Source organism: Chinchilla lanigera, unplaced genomic scaffold (genome assembly GCF_000276665.1).
Source record: "Chinchilla lanigera isolate Chin_1 unplaced genomic scaffold, ChiLan1.0 scaffold00036, whole genome shotgun sequence".
In the NCBI taxonomy this organism is placed as follows: domain Eukaryota; kingdom Metazoa; phylum Chordata; class Mammalia; order Rodentia; family Chinchillidae; genus Chinchilla; species Chinchilla lanigera.
Window position 1 is genome coordinate 16,969,891 of NW_004955437.1, and position 11,161 is coordinate 16,981,051.

The window sequence follows — 11,161 nt, forward strand, 5'->3', positions numbered from 1 at the left end:
AAAAACAAAACAACAACAACAAAAAAAAACCCTGGCCTTCAATGAATGCACCTACAGCCGCAGGTGTCTGCTGCACTGACCTCTGGAGGGCCCAGCCTGTCTGAATGCCCATAACATTTCTACCTAACTTAGCTGTCTATAATAACATCAGAACCTATGTTCTCACTCCACAATTTTACCCCACCCCAAGGAAAGGTCCCTCCCAGCGCAGGCCTAGCACTGGCACAAACGAATTCCAAAGCCAACTGCAACCAAGGCTCTAGCCCCTGCCTGGTCTTGCCAGGCCCCACAGTGCTACAAGAACTTCGGTGGCTCTAAACAGGGCAACAGGCCCTGGGTTGGTGGCATGCACACTGCTTCCACGGGGTGCCCCGGGATGGCCTTCCCTCAAAAGCTGGACTCAAGACCAGGGGCAGCTGGCGACCTGTCCACCACAACTCATGCCCCTGCGACCTCCAGCAGGGCCTCCAGGAAGTCACAGGAGACATGGGAAGACTTCTCATTTCTTTTTTCCCCCATAACCAGCTCTGGCAGAAAAACAAGCCCACCTTTCCTCAGTTCCTCTCTGAAGCCAAAAGCCCCTGGTCCCTGGAATCTTCTGGCATGCCCAGGACACGTGTCGGTCTTGGAGCAGAGTCCTGAGAAACAGTATTTGGGTGTAGGCAGAGGAATCTCCCTCCTACCCCCTAAATAATCACCGACACTTTTGCTCTCAAAGCAGGGATGGCGAACCTTTAAAGCTTTCAATGATAACAGCCCACTGCGGCACGAGTATCAAGGTTTGCCACCACTGGCTAGGGCCACACTCACCTCTCCTCTTCCACCTTCTCTTTTGAGAAATCAGCCATCTTCATTGCAGAGCCATTGTTCACATCTTCCCCCATAAACCTTGTGCGTGTTTTTAGATGCTATCTCCCATGTTTTCTCCCCATGTTTCTCTGACTCTACAAGCTTTGCCCCTGAGCTCTATAACACACAGCCTTACCACACAGACAGCTGGCTCCCCTCCCCGGCGTTTGTGGCTCACCCACACCTGTGAACTTTTCTTTTTCTTTTTTTTTTGAGACAAGGTCTCGCTATATAGTCCAGGGTGGCACAGAACTATGTGGCCCAGGCTGGCCTGAAACTTGTGATGAGCCTCCTGCCTCAGCCTCCCAAGTTCTGGGCTCACAGGCTGCATCACCACGCTTGGCTCTAGCAGAGCCTTTTCTATCATTCATCTATTTTTAGTATATGTGCTGCCGAAGCGAGCACTCTATCATTCATCTTTGGAGCCAGCTGCACCCTGGCTCTCTGCTTTAACTCAGTGGTAGAACCAAATGGCCTTAGGGAGGGCTGTAAACCTATCGATTCAACAAACCTTTCAAAGCATCCCCTATGTGTCAGGCCTGACTCATCCTTTACTTCCTTTAACCTTTGCAACCGCTCTCTGGGAGATATGATCACCCTTAATTCTTTTTTTTTTTTTTTGTCTTTTTGAGACAGGGTCTCGCTATGCAGTTCAGGCTGAACTTGAGCTCATTTTGTAGCCCAGGCTGGTCTCGAATCACAACGATCCACCTGCCTCAGCCTCCCGAGTGCTGGGATTACAGGTGTGCGCCACCTCACCCAGCTGATCATCCTTAATTCTGCAGAGGGAGACCCCAAGGTTGAGAGAGGTAGTGACTCCAGTGGGTCGGTCTGAATCCATGTTCTCATGGAGTTTGGGGGTGATTCTGGCTTGGGAGAAACCAGTCCTGTCCTCTCTGGAGGCCTTTGGGACTTGCTGAGTCACTCTTGTCCCACCTGTCCCTGCCAGTCTCCGGGAAGGAGAGATGACACGGGAAAAGCAGAGCGGAGCGCACGCAGAGCGGAGGGGTGGGCCGGCGGCCCATGGCTGAGGCCTGGCTCCCGGAGCTGGGGGCAGACGCCGAGCGCACGCCTTGCCCCAGTGTCCTGGAGCTGGAGGAGCTCCTGCGGGCGGGGAAGGCCTCTTGCAGCCACGTGGATGAAGTCTGGCCTAATCTTTTCATAGGAGATGCGTGAGTGGCCGCTGGGGGTGGGGGCAGGACAAGCAGTTCTTGAGCTTTTCACCAGGTGAGGTGCGGGGGGGAGGGGGCGAGGAGAAAACTTGGGCTGGCAGGGACTTTCTGCAGGACTCCGGCATGCCCGGGACAACGCAGTGAGCAGGTGTGGCCTGGGGTGGAGGGCCAGGGATTTCTCCCGCCTGCAAGAGGGGGCCCTTCCCAAAGCACTCTGGAGTCTCCAGGACAACGGCTGGTCTGGGGGCAGAGGGCTGGGGGACAGCACATGCAGGAGGAGGCAGGGCAGACAGATCCCCTTTCCGGTCCCAGCATCCCTGCTGTGGACACAGTGGGTGGGGAAGCCTAGTGGTGGAGGCCCAGGGCGGTGTCGCCTCTGGACGTCTCCAGGTTAGAAGCAGGTAGGCGGTGGTGGCCGAGAAGAGGCAGGATGTGTGTGGGTGGAGATGGGGCAAGAAGGGCAGGGCAGGCGGTTGCCCGGCAGAAGCAGCCCCTTCCCGCCTGCTGGTGGGATGGCCCGGGGAAGCACAAAGAGGCCAAGTGAAGCCTGCACCAGCGCTGCCCTTGAAAGCGCTGGAAGTGCGGCTTGCTGGGCCCTGGCTCCTTCTGGCCCTTGTGGCTTCACCCTCCCAAAAGAGGGAGCCACGGCCACCAGGACACCTCCTTCCCGGGCCCCACGTTCAGCCAGCCTCCAGCTCCCTTCCTGCCCTCCCCAGGGCCACGGCAAACAACCGCTTTGAGCTGTGGAAGCTGGGCATCACCCACGTGCTGAACGCCGCCCACGGGGGCCTCTACTGCCAGGGCGGCCCTGACTTCTACGGCAGCAGCGTGAGCTACCTGGGGGTGCCGGCCTACGACCTCCCCGATTTCGACATCAGCACCTACTTCTCCTCCGCAGCAGACTTCATCCACCAAGCGCTCAGCACCCCCGGGGGTAGGACTTGGGGTCAGAGCCCGGGGCGGCCCTGTGCACGCATGGGGCGGACGCCTCGCTTCCCCTCCATCATTAGTGCCCTTCCATCCTGGTTTTTAAAAACGCTCCCCTCAACCCCCCGGCACTTTATTCCCCATGGCCTCACAGAGAGGAGCGGGCCCCAGTGTAAGGCCATAGGGCCAGCCAGGTCTCCGAGTCACAGAATGGTTCATTCTCTGACACCCTTAAGAAATCACACCTGGTACCTAATGTCTGCCCCAAGGACTTCCAAATTTTAAAAAATCTTAAAATACCCAGGATACAACAAAGGAGACTAGCTGGGTGCAGTGGCGTACCCCTGTGATCCCAGCATTTGGGAGGTTGAGGCAGGAGGATCACCATGAGTTCAAGGCCAGCCTGAATTACATAGCCAGATCCTGTCTCAACCAACCAACCAAACAAACAAACAAACAAACAACTGGAGACTATCAAGGCTGAAGCCCTGGCTTTGTACTCAGCCTGGGAGACAGCTGTGCCCCTTGCTGTGTGACCCTGGGAAAGCCAGTGTCCCTCTCTGGACCTCGGTTTCCTCATCCTTGAAATAGGAATGATATGACTACAGCTTATACCAACTTACAATGTTCAAGGCACCTAGAAATTCTTTTGTTCTTCATCCACTCATCCATCAGCTATTTACTGAGTATCTGCTACATGCCAGGCACTGAACTAGATTCTGGAAATCCAGACTTCACAAGGCAGGGTCCCTGCACTCACAGGGCTTGCCAGTCAGACAGTGAAGTATCAAGAGTGCTGCTAGGGGCTGGGGATTTAGCTCAGCGGCAAAGCGCCTGCCTGGCAAGTGCAAGGTCATGAGTTCGGTTCCCGGTACCAGAGAAAAACCAAAAAACCAAAAAAAAAAAAAAAGAGTGCTGCTGCTAGGAGGAAGCGAATACAGGAAGCTATGGGGACCCAGAACAGGGGGCCGAGTCTCCAGGGTCAAGGAAGCAGGGACTTCCTTCTGCAGTAGTAGCTGCTGGGCCACATGCAAAATCGATGAACTGCTCTGTGATTCAGGCGATACCTGTATGGTCAGGAAAGCCCTGTCTCCACGGACACGTGAAGGCTGAGTAGTAGGAGTTAGTCAGCCTGAGGCCGGGAGATGCACCCCAGGAAGTGGGAATAGCACCAGCTAAGGCTGGAGGTGGGGGAGGCCACAACAGAAAGTTCCACAGCGTTCCCAGAGCTCAGGGTTGGGGGTCCAATGAGACAGGCTGCAGGCTCACCTCGGGGTCTTCTAGAATTGGGCTCCATCCCAAAGCTAGGAAAAGAGGGGTCGGCCTACCCATTTGGAAGATCAGTCTGGGCTACATAGTGAATTCAAGGCCACAATACGGAGCTGGGCATGGTGATGCACGCCTGTAATCCCAGCACTCCAGAGGCTGAGGCAGGAGGATTGCTGTGAGTTTGAGGGCAGCCTGGGCTATATAGTGAGTTGAAGGCCAGCTTGAACGGCATAGTGAGACCCTGTCTCAAAAGGACAAAAAAAAACAACAACAAAAACCAATACTGAGTTTAAAAAAAAAGGAAAGATCAGGAAGCTGAGGCAGGTGGGGGCTGAGCGCCTTGCCAGGGTCTCTGAGCGCACCCACGCAGGGTGGGGAAGGGAGGGCCGGCCGGAAGGAGCCTCTCACCCGCTGTCTCCCCAGCCAAGGTCCTGGTGCACTGCGTGGTGGGCGTGAGCCGCTCCGCCACGCTGGTCCTGGCCTACCTCATGCTGCGCCAGCGGCTGTCGCTGCGCCAGGCCGTGCTCACCGTGCGGGAGCGACGATGGATCTTCCCCAACCGCGGCTTCCTCCACCAGCTCCGCCAGCTGGACCAGCGGCTGCGGGGCTAGAGCCCGAGCTGAGCGGCCAGGTGAGGAGGGCACCGGGCGAAGCTGGGTGTGGCTGCCAGTGGGGAGTGGGCGGAGGGCCCGGGCAGGGGACGAGGGACGGGGCTGGCTGGCAGGGCGACCCGTGGTGGGATGCCGAGGGGGCCATGAGTCCCTGGGAGTGGCACGTTCTTCAGGATCCAGGCGCCTGGTCGAGCAGCGGATGTCTGATCATGCCGGCACCCTCTTCTCAGCGCAGGGCCTTAGACGCCCTGACCTCTGACCTCTGCCCATTAGGCAGCTGGCTTGGGGGTAGTTGGTCAGTGAGGTTGGCAGCATGGCAAAACCCACGGAAGTGCCATCCACAGAACCACGTGACTGTGTAGCGGGAGCCCCCAGGAATTGTGCAGTGCGTAGCCTGGGTAGCTGTCCCTGGCAGCTCTGGGGCTGGGGGTCCTGCGGATGACAGGGCTGTGGAGAGGGGTCCTCGCTCTCCAGCCGTGACGCCGAACGTGCATCCTCACTTTTCCTCACACCTGCACCCACCTGACCTGATGCACAGGGCCCAAGGCAGAAGCCGGTGGAGGTGACAGTTTTCGCCTCTGTCCTGGGGGCCCCGGCCAGCCTGGCCCTTGGTTTACCTGCCCGTCACACGAAGCTCCTCTCTCCCAGAGCCGGGCCTTGCTCCGCGCCACGGGGCTCTGCCACTGCGCCACCCTGGCCCTGGCCCTGTTGCTGCTGCTGGGAGCTCTGGTCCAGGTGGACACCCAGCAAGTGCTAAAAGCCCAGCAGGGGGCGCCCCCTGCAGCCTGCGCCTCCGTCTGCCGCCCCCTGCACCCCGCAGCCCCTCGCAGCCGCTGCCTCCCGTCCCCACAGGTGGGTGAGGCCCCTCCCCCACTGCCTGAGGCTCCTCGGCCACCGACCTGCAGTTCAGGCGGAGGGTGGGGAGGGAGGAGTCGTCTAGGTGTCCCCGGTAGCCCCGGGCCACAGCTGCTTCCTCAGCCCTCCCGCGGGGCTCAGGGCACCCCAGCAGGCTGAGTCCCTTCTCCCTGGAGCTCGGACTTCAGAGGCTCAGGGTAGATGGAAAAGCCGGGTGTGTGGCGCACACTTGCATTCCCCGCATTTGGGAGGCTGAGGCAGGAGGACTGCCCCGAGTTCGAGGCCAGCTTGAGCCTGTCTAAAAAAAAAAAAAAATCAAGGTATCGATCTGCGGCAAGGGTCTCTGGGTAACATGGAGGGTTCCCAACAGGTCCAAATCTAAGATCGCTAATGACGGCACTCGGCCTCAAGAGGGCGCTCACTGTCTTCATGGAGCGGAGGGCTTGGGCCAGGACGCTGCCAGGTCCCTGTCTTTGCGGGAGGAGAGGATGGTGGTGGCCGGAGCGGCTCCTGGACAAAGCTGCCCTGTGACCCTCAGCCTGCGACTCCAGATCTCGTTTTGTTTTGTTATTTGACAGAGTTTTGCTACTTAGTTCAGGCAGGGCTTTAACTCACTGTGTAGCCCAGGCCGGCCTCAGATTCATGGTGATCCTCCTGCCTCAGCCTCCCCAGTGCTGGGATTACAGGCGTGCACCACCATGCCCCTCTGTGTCTCCAGATCTTATGACTGGTCCCGTCCCACCTTCCTTAGCCCCCAACAGGGCCCCAGGACTGGTTGTTGATGCTAGCAAGGCCACCAGCTTGTGTGTGCTTCCGGGGCATCTCTCTGTCCTCCATGGGTCCTTCCGGTCCCACTTCCGGTCCGCAAAGGCCAGTGGAGTTGTTTGTGGGCCTGAGGATGGAATCTGGCGGGCGCTGTCCCCCCGAGCCGCACTCCTGCCCCACAGCGAGCTTATGAGATGGTCTATCTGACGTCCCCTGCCAGCTGTTCCCCCACGGACACACCACACACGGGCCCAGCAGCGCCGGCGCTTGACCAGCCTGGCACTGAACGCACCCAGGGACCAGTGGACGAGCTGGGAGTGGCGGGGGTGGCTGGAGGGGGAGCCGGCAGATGCTTTATAATTAAACTCAAATCAAAAAATAGAAACAGCATCAAGTGTGCAGAGACAGGCGGCCGGCAGCCGGAGGCACAAACTGTGCGTCGGAGGAGCCCTCAGCTGGGGCCGGACACCCCCACAGGTGGGTGACTGCTGCTGCCCGGGGGCTTGGGGGCCGGGCACCTGTGCCCCCGTGGGGTGGGGGCACGGTGAGGGTGGGCCGACTACCACATGGGAAAGAGACAGAGGTACAAAGCACAGCAGAGTCAGATGCCCATGCCCGACATGGCTTCTCACACCCAAGCTGTTTAACCTCTCTGAGCCTCGGTTTCCTCAACTGTATAATGGGGATAATAGTATTACCACCTTCGTAAGGGCACAGTGAGGGGGCAGTGAGAAATGTAAGCCTTAGCTCTGTCTGGTACATAGTATGTCCTTCCTTAATAAGTGGTGTCCTCCCACACCCTTAGTAAGGCTGTGTGGTGACACACGCCTGTGATCCCAACACCTGGGAGGCTGAGGCAGGAAGACCATGAGTTTGAGGCCAGGCTGGCCTACATAGGGAGTTCAAGAGCAGCCTGGAATACCTATTGAGACTCTGTCTCAAAAAAACAACCAAACAACAAAAGATGTGGTGAAGGTAATAATTACTACTGGGAGGCGCTTTACATTTGTTATTTTCCAGCATCCCAGCATGGGCATAGAAGGCAGGGTTTAGGAGGTTGCAGAGGACTGTGTACTTCCTGGGGCAGGGTGGGAGACGGGCAAGAAGGTCGAGCACCCAAAAGGAGAGAATTGATGAAGATGTGAGGAGACTCGGCATGTAAACAGCAGCAGCGTGGGAGCAGGGAGACCACGCCCACAGAGGCAGCTGCTCGGGAGGGGCAGCAGCAGGAAGGAACAAGGTGGCCTGGGGAGCGGAGCAAGGCCTGGGGGGACGCGCAGAGGGAGGTGCAGGGAGGGCCCTCCACAGTCCCTGGCCGGTGGCCGCAGCCTCGCATCCCGGGTGCTGGAGATTGAAGGACAGGTCACGGTCCTGGCAGAGCAGATGGGACCACACACCCTGAGCTCAGGAGCCGGGGCCCAGGTGGGAGCTGTGCGGGAGGGGCCCCGCCTCCAGGGGAGGGCTCCATGCTGCAGCCCGGGCAGGCTGTCTAGGAGGCTGAGGGCTGGGCTGTGCCCCGGCAGCCAGATCCTGACCCCTCTGATGCGGGGAAGCCGTGGGTCCAGCAGGAGCCTGGCTGCCCGCTCGCTGTGCAGCTGAGCTGCATGGAACCTATTGGCCACCAGAGGGCGACCTTACCCCACTCCAAACTCCAGGGCGGAGCAGACGCCTGCTGGCTTCCCAAGGCCCCACTTGTCCTCACAGCTGCCGCGGCCCCCCTGGGTGCTGCAGATCGGGATGGCTGTGGATTCCCCTGCGCCTGGGCCTCCCCAACCCCAACATGCTACACTGCCTGTAGACATGGATTTCGCCCCGGATTCTGCTGAGACAGAACCCCAGAGTCCTGAGAAGTCAGGCCACGCCAGGCTCTCCAGCCGGAGTGTGGCCAGACAGCAGCAGCCTGGCAGGGGCCAAGCATTAGGGCTGGGCTTTCCTTTGGTTTTTTTGTTTTTGTTTTTGTCTTTTTGAGACAGGGTCTTACTGTACAGTTCAGGCTGGCCTTGAGCTCACATTGTAGCCCAGGCTGGTCTCGAACTCACAATGATCCTCCTGCCTCAGCCTCCTAAGTGCTGGGATTACAGACATGTGCCACGACCCCTGGCAGAGGTGGGCTTTCCTAAGGGGCCGGCTTCTCCCTCCCTCAGGTGCCTGGCCGCCACCTCAGGCAGCCTCCCATCTAAGGCAGCCACAGGGCTCAGAGCCTCCATCCCAGAGAGGCCCTGGATGAGGCCAGGGGTGCAGGACGCCACTGCAGGCCGCAGGCTTGCCTGCTCCTAGCCACGCCCCACGGCCTGGCCTGGAACCCTGGCCGCGTCACAGCATGTGTGTTCCGGGCGGAACCAGCCTGGCCCCGTTCTGCTCTCACCCAGCCTGACCCGCACTAGTGCCACTCCTGGCCCAGACCATGCCCTAGGTGGGCACATGCCGCCCAGCCCGCCCAAGCTCGCAGAGGCCATGAAGGGCCGAGCGGGGCCTTCGCTCCCGCCCTGTCCGCAGGCCACCCGCTGGGTGAGCACGGCCAAGCCCATGGTCTCCTGGGTGCCCCTTGCCGTCGCTGGCCCTGGCACCGCTGACCGGAAGGAAAAGATGCTCTTCCCGGTCTGTACCTTCCCCAGCTGCTGGCTGAGGGACTCGGGCACCGCCGGCCCGGACAGGGCTCCCTTCCCAGTGCAGCGCCAGGCCCAGGTCCTGGTGCCCCTGACGGCCCAGCTCTGCAGCGTCCCGGACACCCCGGGCCCGCAGCCACCGCCGCCACCTCCGGCAGACACAGCCCAGCCCGCCCGGGCCAGGCCCGCAGAGCCGCCGCGTGGGCCCGAGTCATGGGGGTAAGGAGGGAGCGACCTGCGTGGCCCTGGGGTCAGCGACAGCAGCCCCTGGGGGGGTGTGCACTGGCTTTGCCATAAACGGGGAGCCCCAAGACCAAAGCTTCCCCCACTGGTGGCTTGAGGAGAGAAGTGTGTACACAGGCACCAGGGTGATAAGTTCTGGTTCACCTTGTTCTTCGGGGAAGACCAGTTAAGCCAGTGAGCGCCTCATCCAGAGCAGCTGCGGCTACCGGCATGGAGGCACAGGCCTGTAATCCCACCACTGGGGAGGCCGAGGCAGGAAGATCGCTCTGAGTTTGAGGCCAGCCTAGGCTATGCAGCAAGACCTGGTCTGAAAAAAAACAAAAGTCTGGGGCCTGGTCCACAACACACAGTGACCCCTGGGACCTGCACCACGGGCCTCCCTGTCCACTGGGAGCCTGTCCCCAGCCATGGCACTGTCCCCTGTTCCAGGATGGACTCGGTGCAGAAACAGGACCTCCGGAGGCCCAAGATCCACGGGGCAGGCCGGGCGTCCCCCTACCAACCGCCCACGCTGGCCTCACTGCAGCGCTTGCTGTGGGTCCGAAGGGCCCCCACACTGAACCACGTCAACGAGGTCTGGCCCAACCTCTTCCTGGGAGATGCGTGAGTGAGACTGCGGGGTACAGGGGTGGTGGAGGGGTGTGATGCCCACCCACATGGGAGCAGAGGGGCAGAGGTGGCACCCTCGGCCTCCCACCCTCTTTCCCCATTTTTCTTCTCTCTCTCTTTTTTTTTTTGTCTTTTTGAGACAGGGTCTCGCTATGCAGTTTAGGCTGGCCTTGAGCTCACTTTGTAACCCAGGCTGGTCTCAAACTCACACCAATCCTCCTGCCTCAGCCTCCCGAGTGCTGGGATTACAAGCGTGAAACACCATACCCGGCTTCTTCCCTCTTATATTATTTTTGTTTTGTTTTGGGTTTTTTTTTTTAATTTGTTTTTTTGTGGGGTTTTTTTGAGACAGGGTGCTAGCCCAGGCTGGCCTCAAACTCGCAGTGATCCTCCTGCCTCTGCCGCCAGAGTGCTGGGATTATAGGCGTGCACCACCATGCCCGTGTTTTTTGAGATGGGGTCTCACTATGTATTCTAGGCTGGCCTTGAATTCACTATGTAGCTCAGGCTACAAAGTGAGCTCAAGGCCAGCCTGAACTGCATAGCGAGACCCTGCCTCAAAAACAACAACAACAAAAAAAAACTAGATATGCTGCTTTCTCCTGTTTATGTATAGTTTTGTTTTCATTGTTTTTTGAGATAGGGTCTCACTATGTAGTTCAGGCTGTCCTCAAATTCCTGGCAATTCTCCTGCCTCAGCCTCCCAAGTATGGGGATCACAGGGGTGGACCACCGGGCTCCACTGAAAGGAGGTCTTCAATTGGAGGAGCCCCTTTGCCAGGGCAGCTTGCAGCACCCTCGGAGGGGCCCAGAGGGGGAAGGGCCGGTCCACTCCCCCCAGAGCCGCCGCAGTGAGGTCGGCCCCACCTTCCTAACCCCCCACCCCCCAGGTACGCCGCCCGGGACAAGAGTCGCCTGATGCAGATGGGCGTCACCCACGTCGTGAACGCGGCTGCAGGCAGGTTTCAGGTGGACACGGGTGCCAAGTTCTACCACGGGCTGCCCCTAGACTACTACGGCGTCGAGGCAGATGACAACCCCTACTTCGACATCAGCATCTACTTCCTGCCTGTGGCTCGCTATATCCGAGCAGCCCTCAGCGCTCCCCGAGGTGAGCTGCTGGGGTGGCACCGGGCAGGCCGGGCAGCCTGGGTCTGGGGCTTTCCCGTTCCCCAGTAGCACTGAGAGGCGAGGAGTCCAGGGCGTGGACCTTGCGGGCAACCCTCCCACCCTGGGAACCAACACCCACAGGGTT

The 11,161-nt window shown here is 59.5% G+C and overlaps 2 protein-coding genes across 4 annotated transcripts; both read left to right on the top strand.

The window, feature by feature from the left end:
- The first annotated feature begins 1,872 nt into the window (after positions 1 to 1,872).
- LOC106146290 lies at positions 1,873 to 3,550 on the top strand. The gene is made up of 3 exons (XM_013516739.1): positions 1,873 to 2,021; positions 2,738 to 2,955; positions 3,540 to 3,550. Exons 1-3 carry the CDS (start codon positions 1,873 to 1,875, stop codon positions 3,548 to 3,550), a joined length of 378 nt encoding a protein of 125 aa, XP_013372193.1.
- Positions 3,551 to 4,677: 1,127 nt separating this feature from the next.
- On the top strand, positions 4,678 to 11,017 carry LOC102029119 (dual specificity protein phosphatase 13; the record flags this gene model as incomplete). Of its 3 annotated transcripts, XM_013517068.1 has the most annotated exon segments (5): positions 4,678 to 4,848; positions 5,477 to 5,680; positions 6,831 to 6,925; positions 9,727 to 9,900; positions 10,797 to 11,017. In XM_013517068.1, coding segments are annotated over 5 exon segments (781 nt in total), but the record flags the coding sequence as incomplete, so codon positions are not given.
- Between the last annotated feature and the right edge of the window lie 144 nt (positions 11,018 to 11,161).

Excerpts from the sequence above, each read along its gene's own strand:
- LOC106146290 (XM_013516739.1), top strand. The coding sequence starts at position 1,873 with ATGGCTGAGGCCTGGCTCCCGGAGCTGGGGGCAGACGCCGAGCGCACG. Across the intron at positions 2,022-2,737 it reads AATCTTTTCATAGGAGATGC|GGCCACGGCAAACAACCGCT; the intron begins GTGAGTGGCCGC and ends TGCCCTCCCCAG.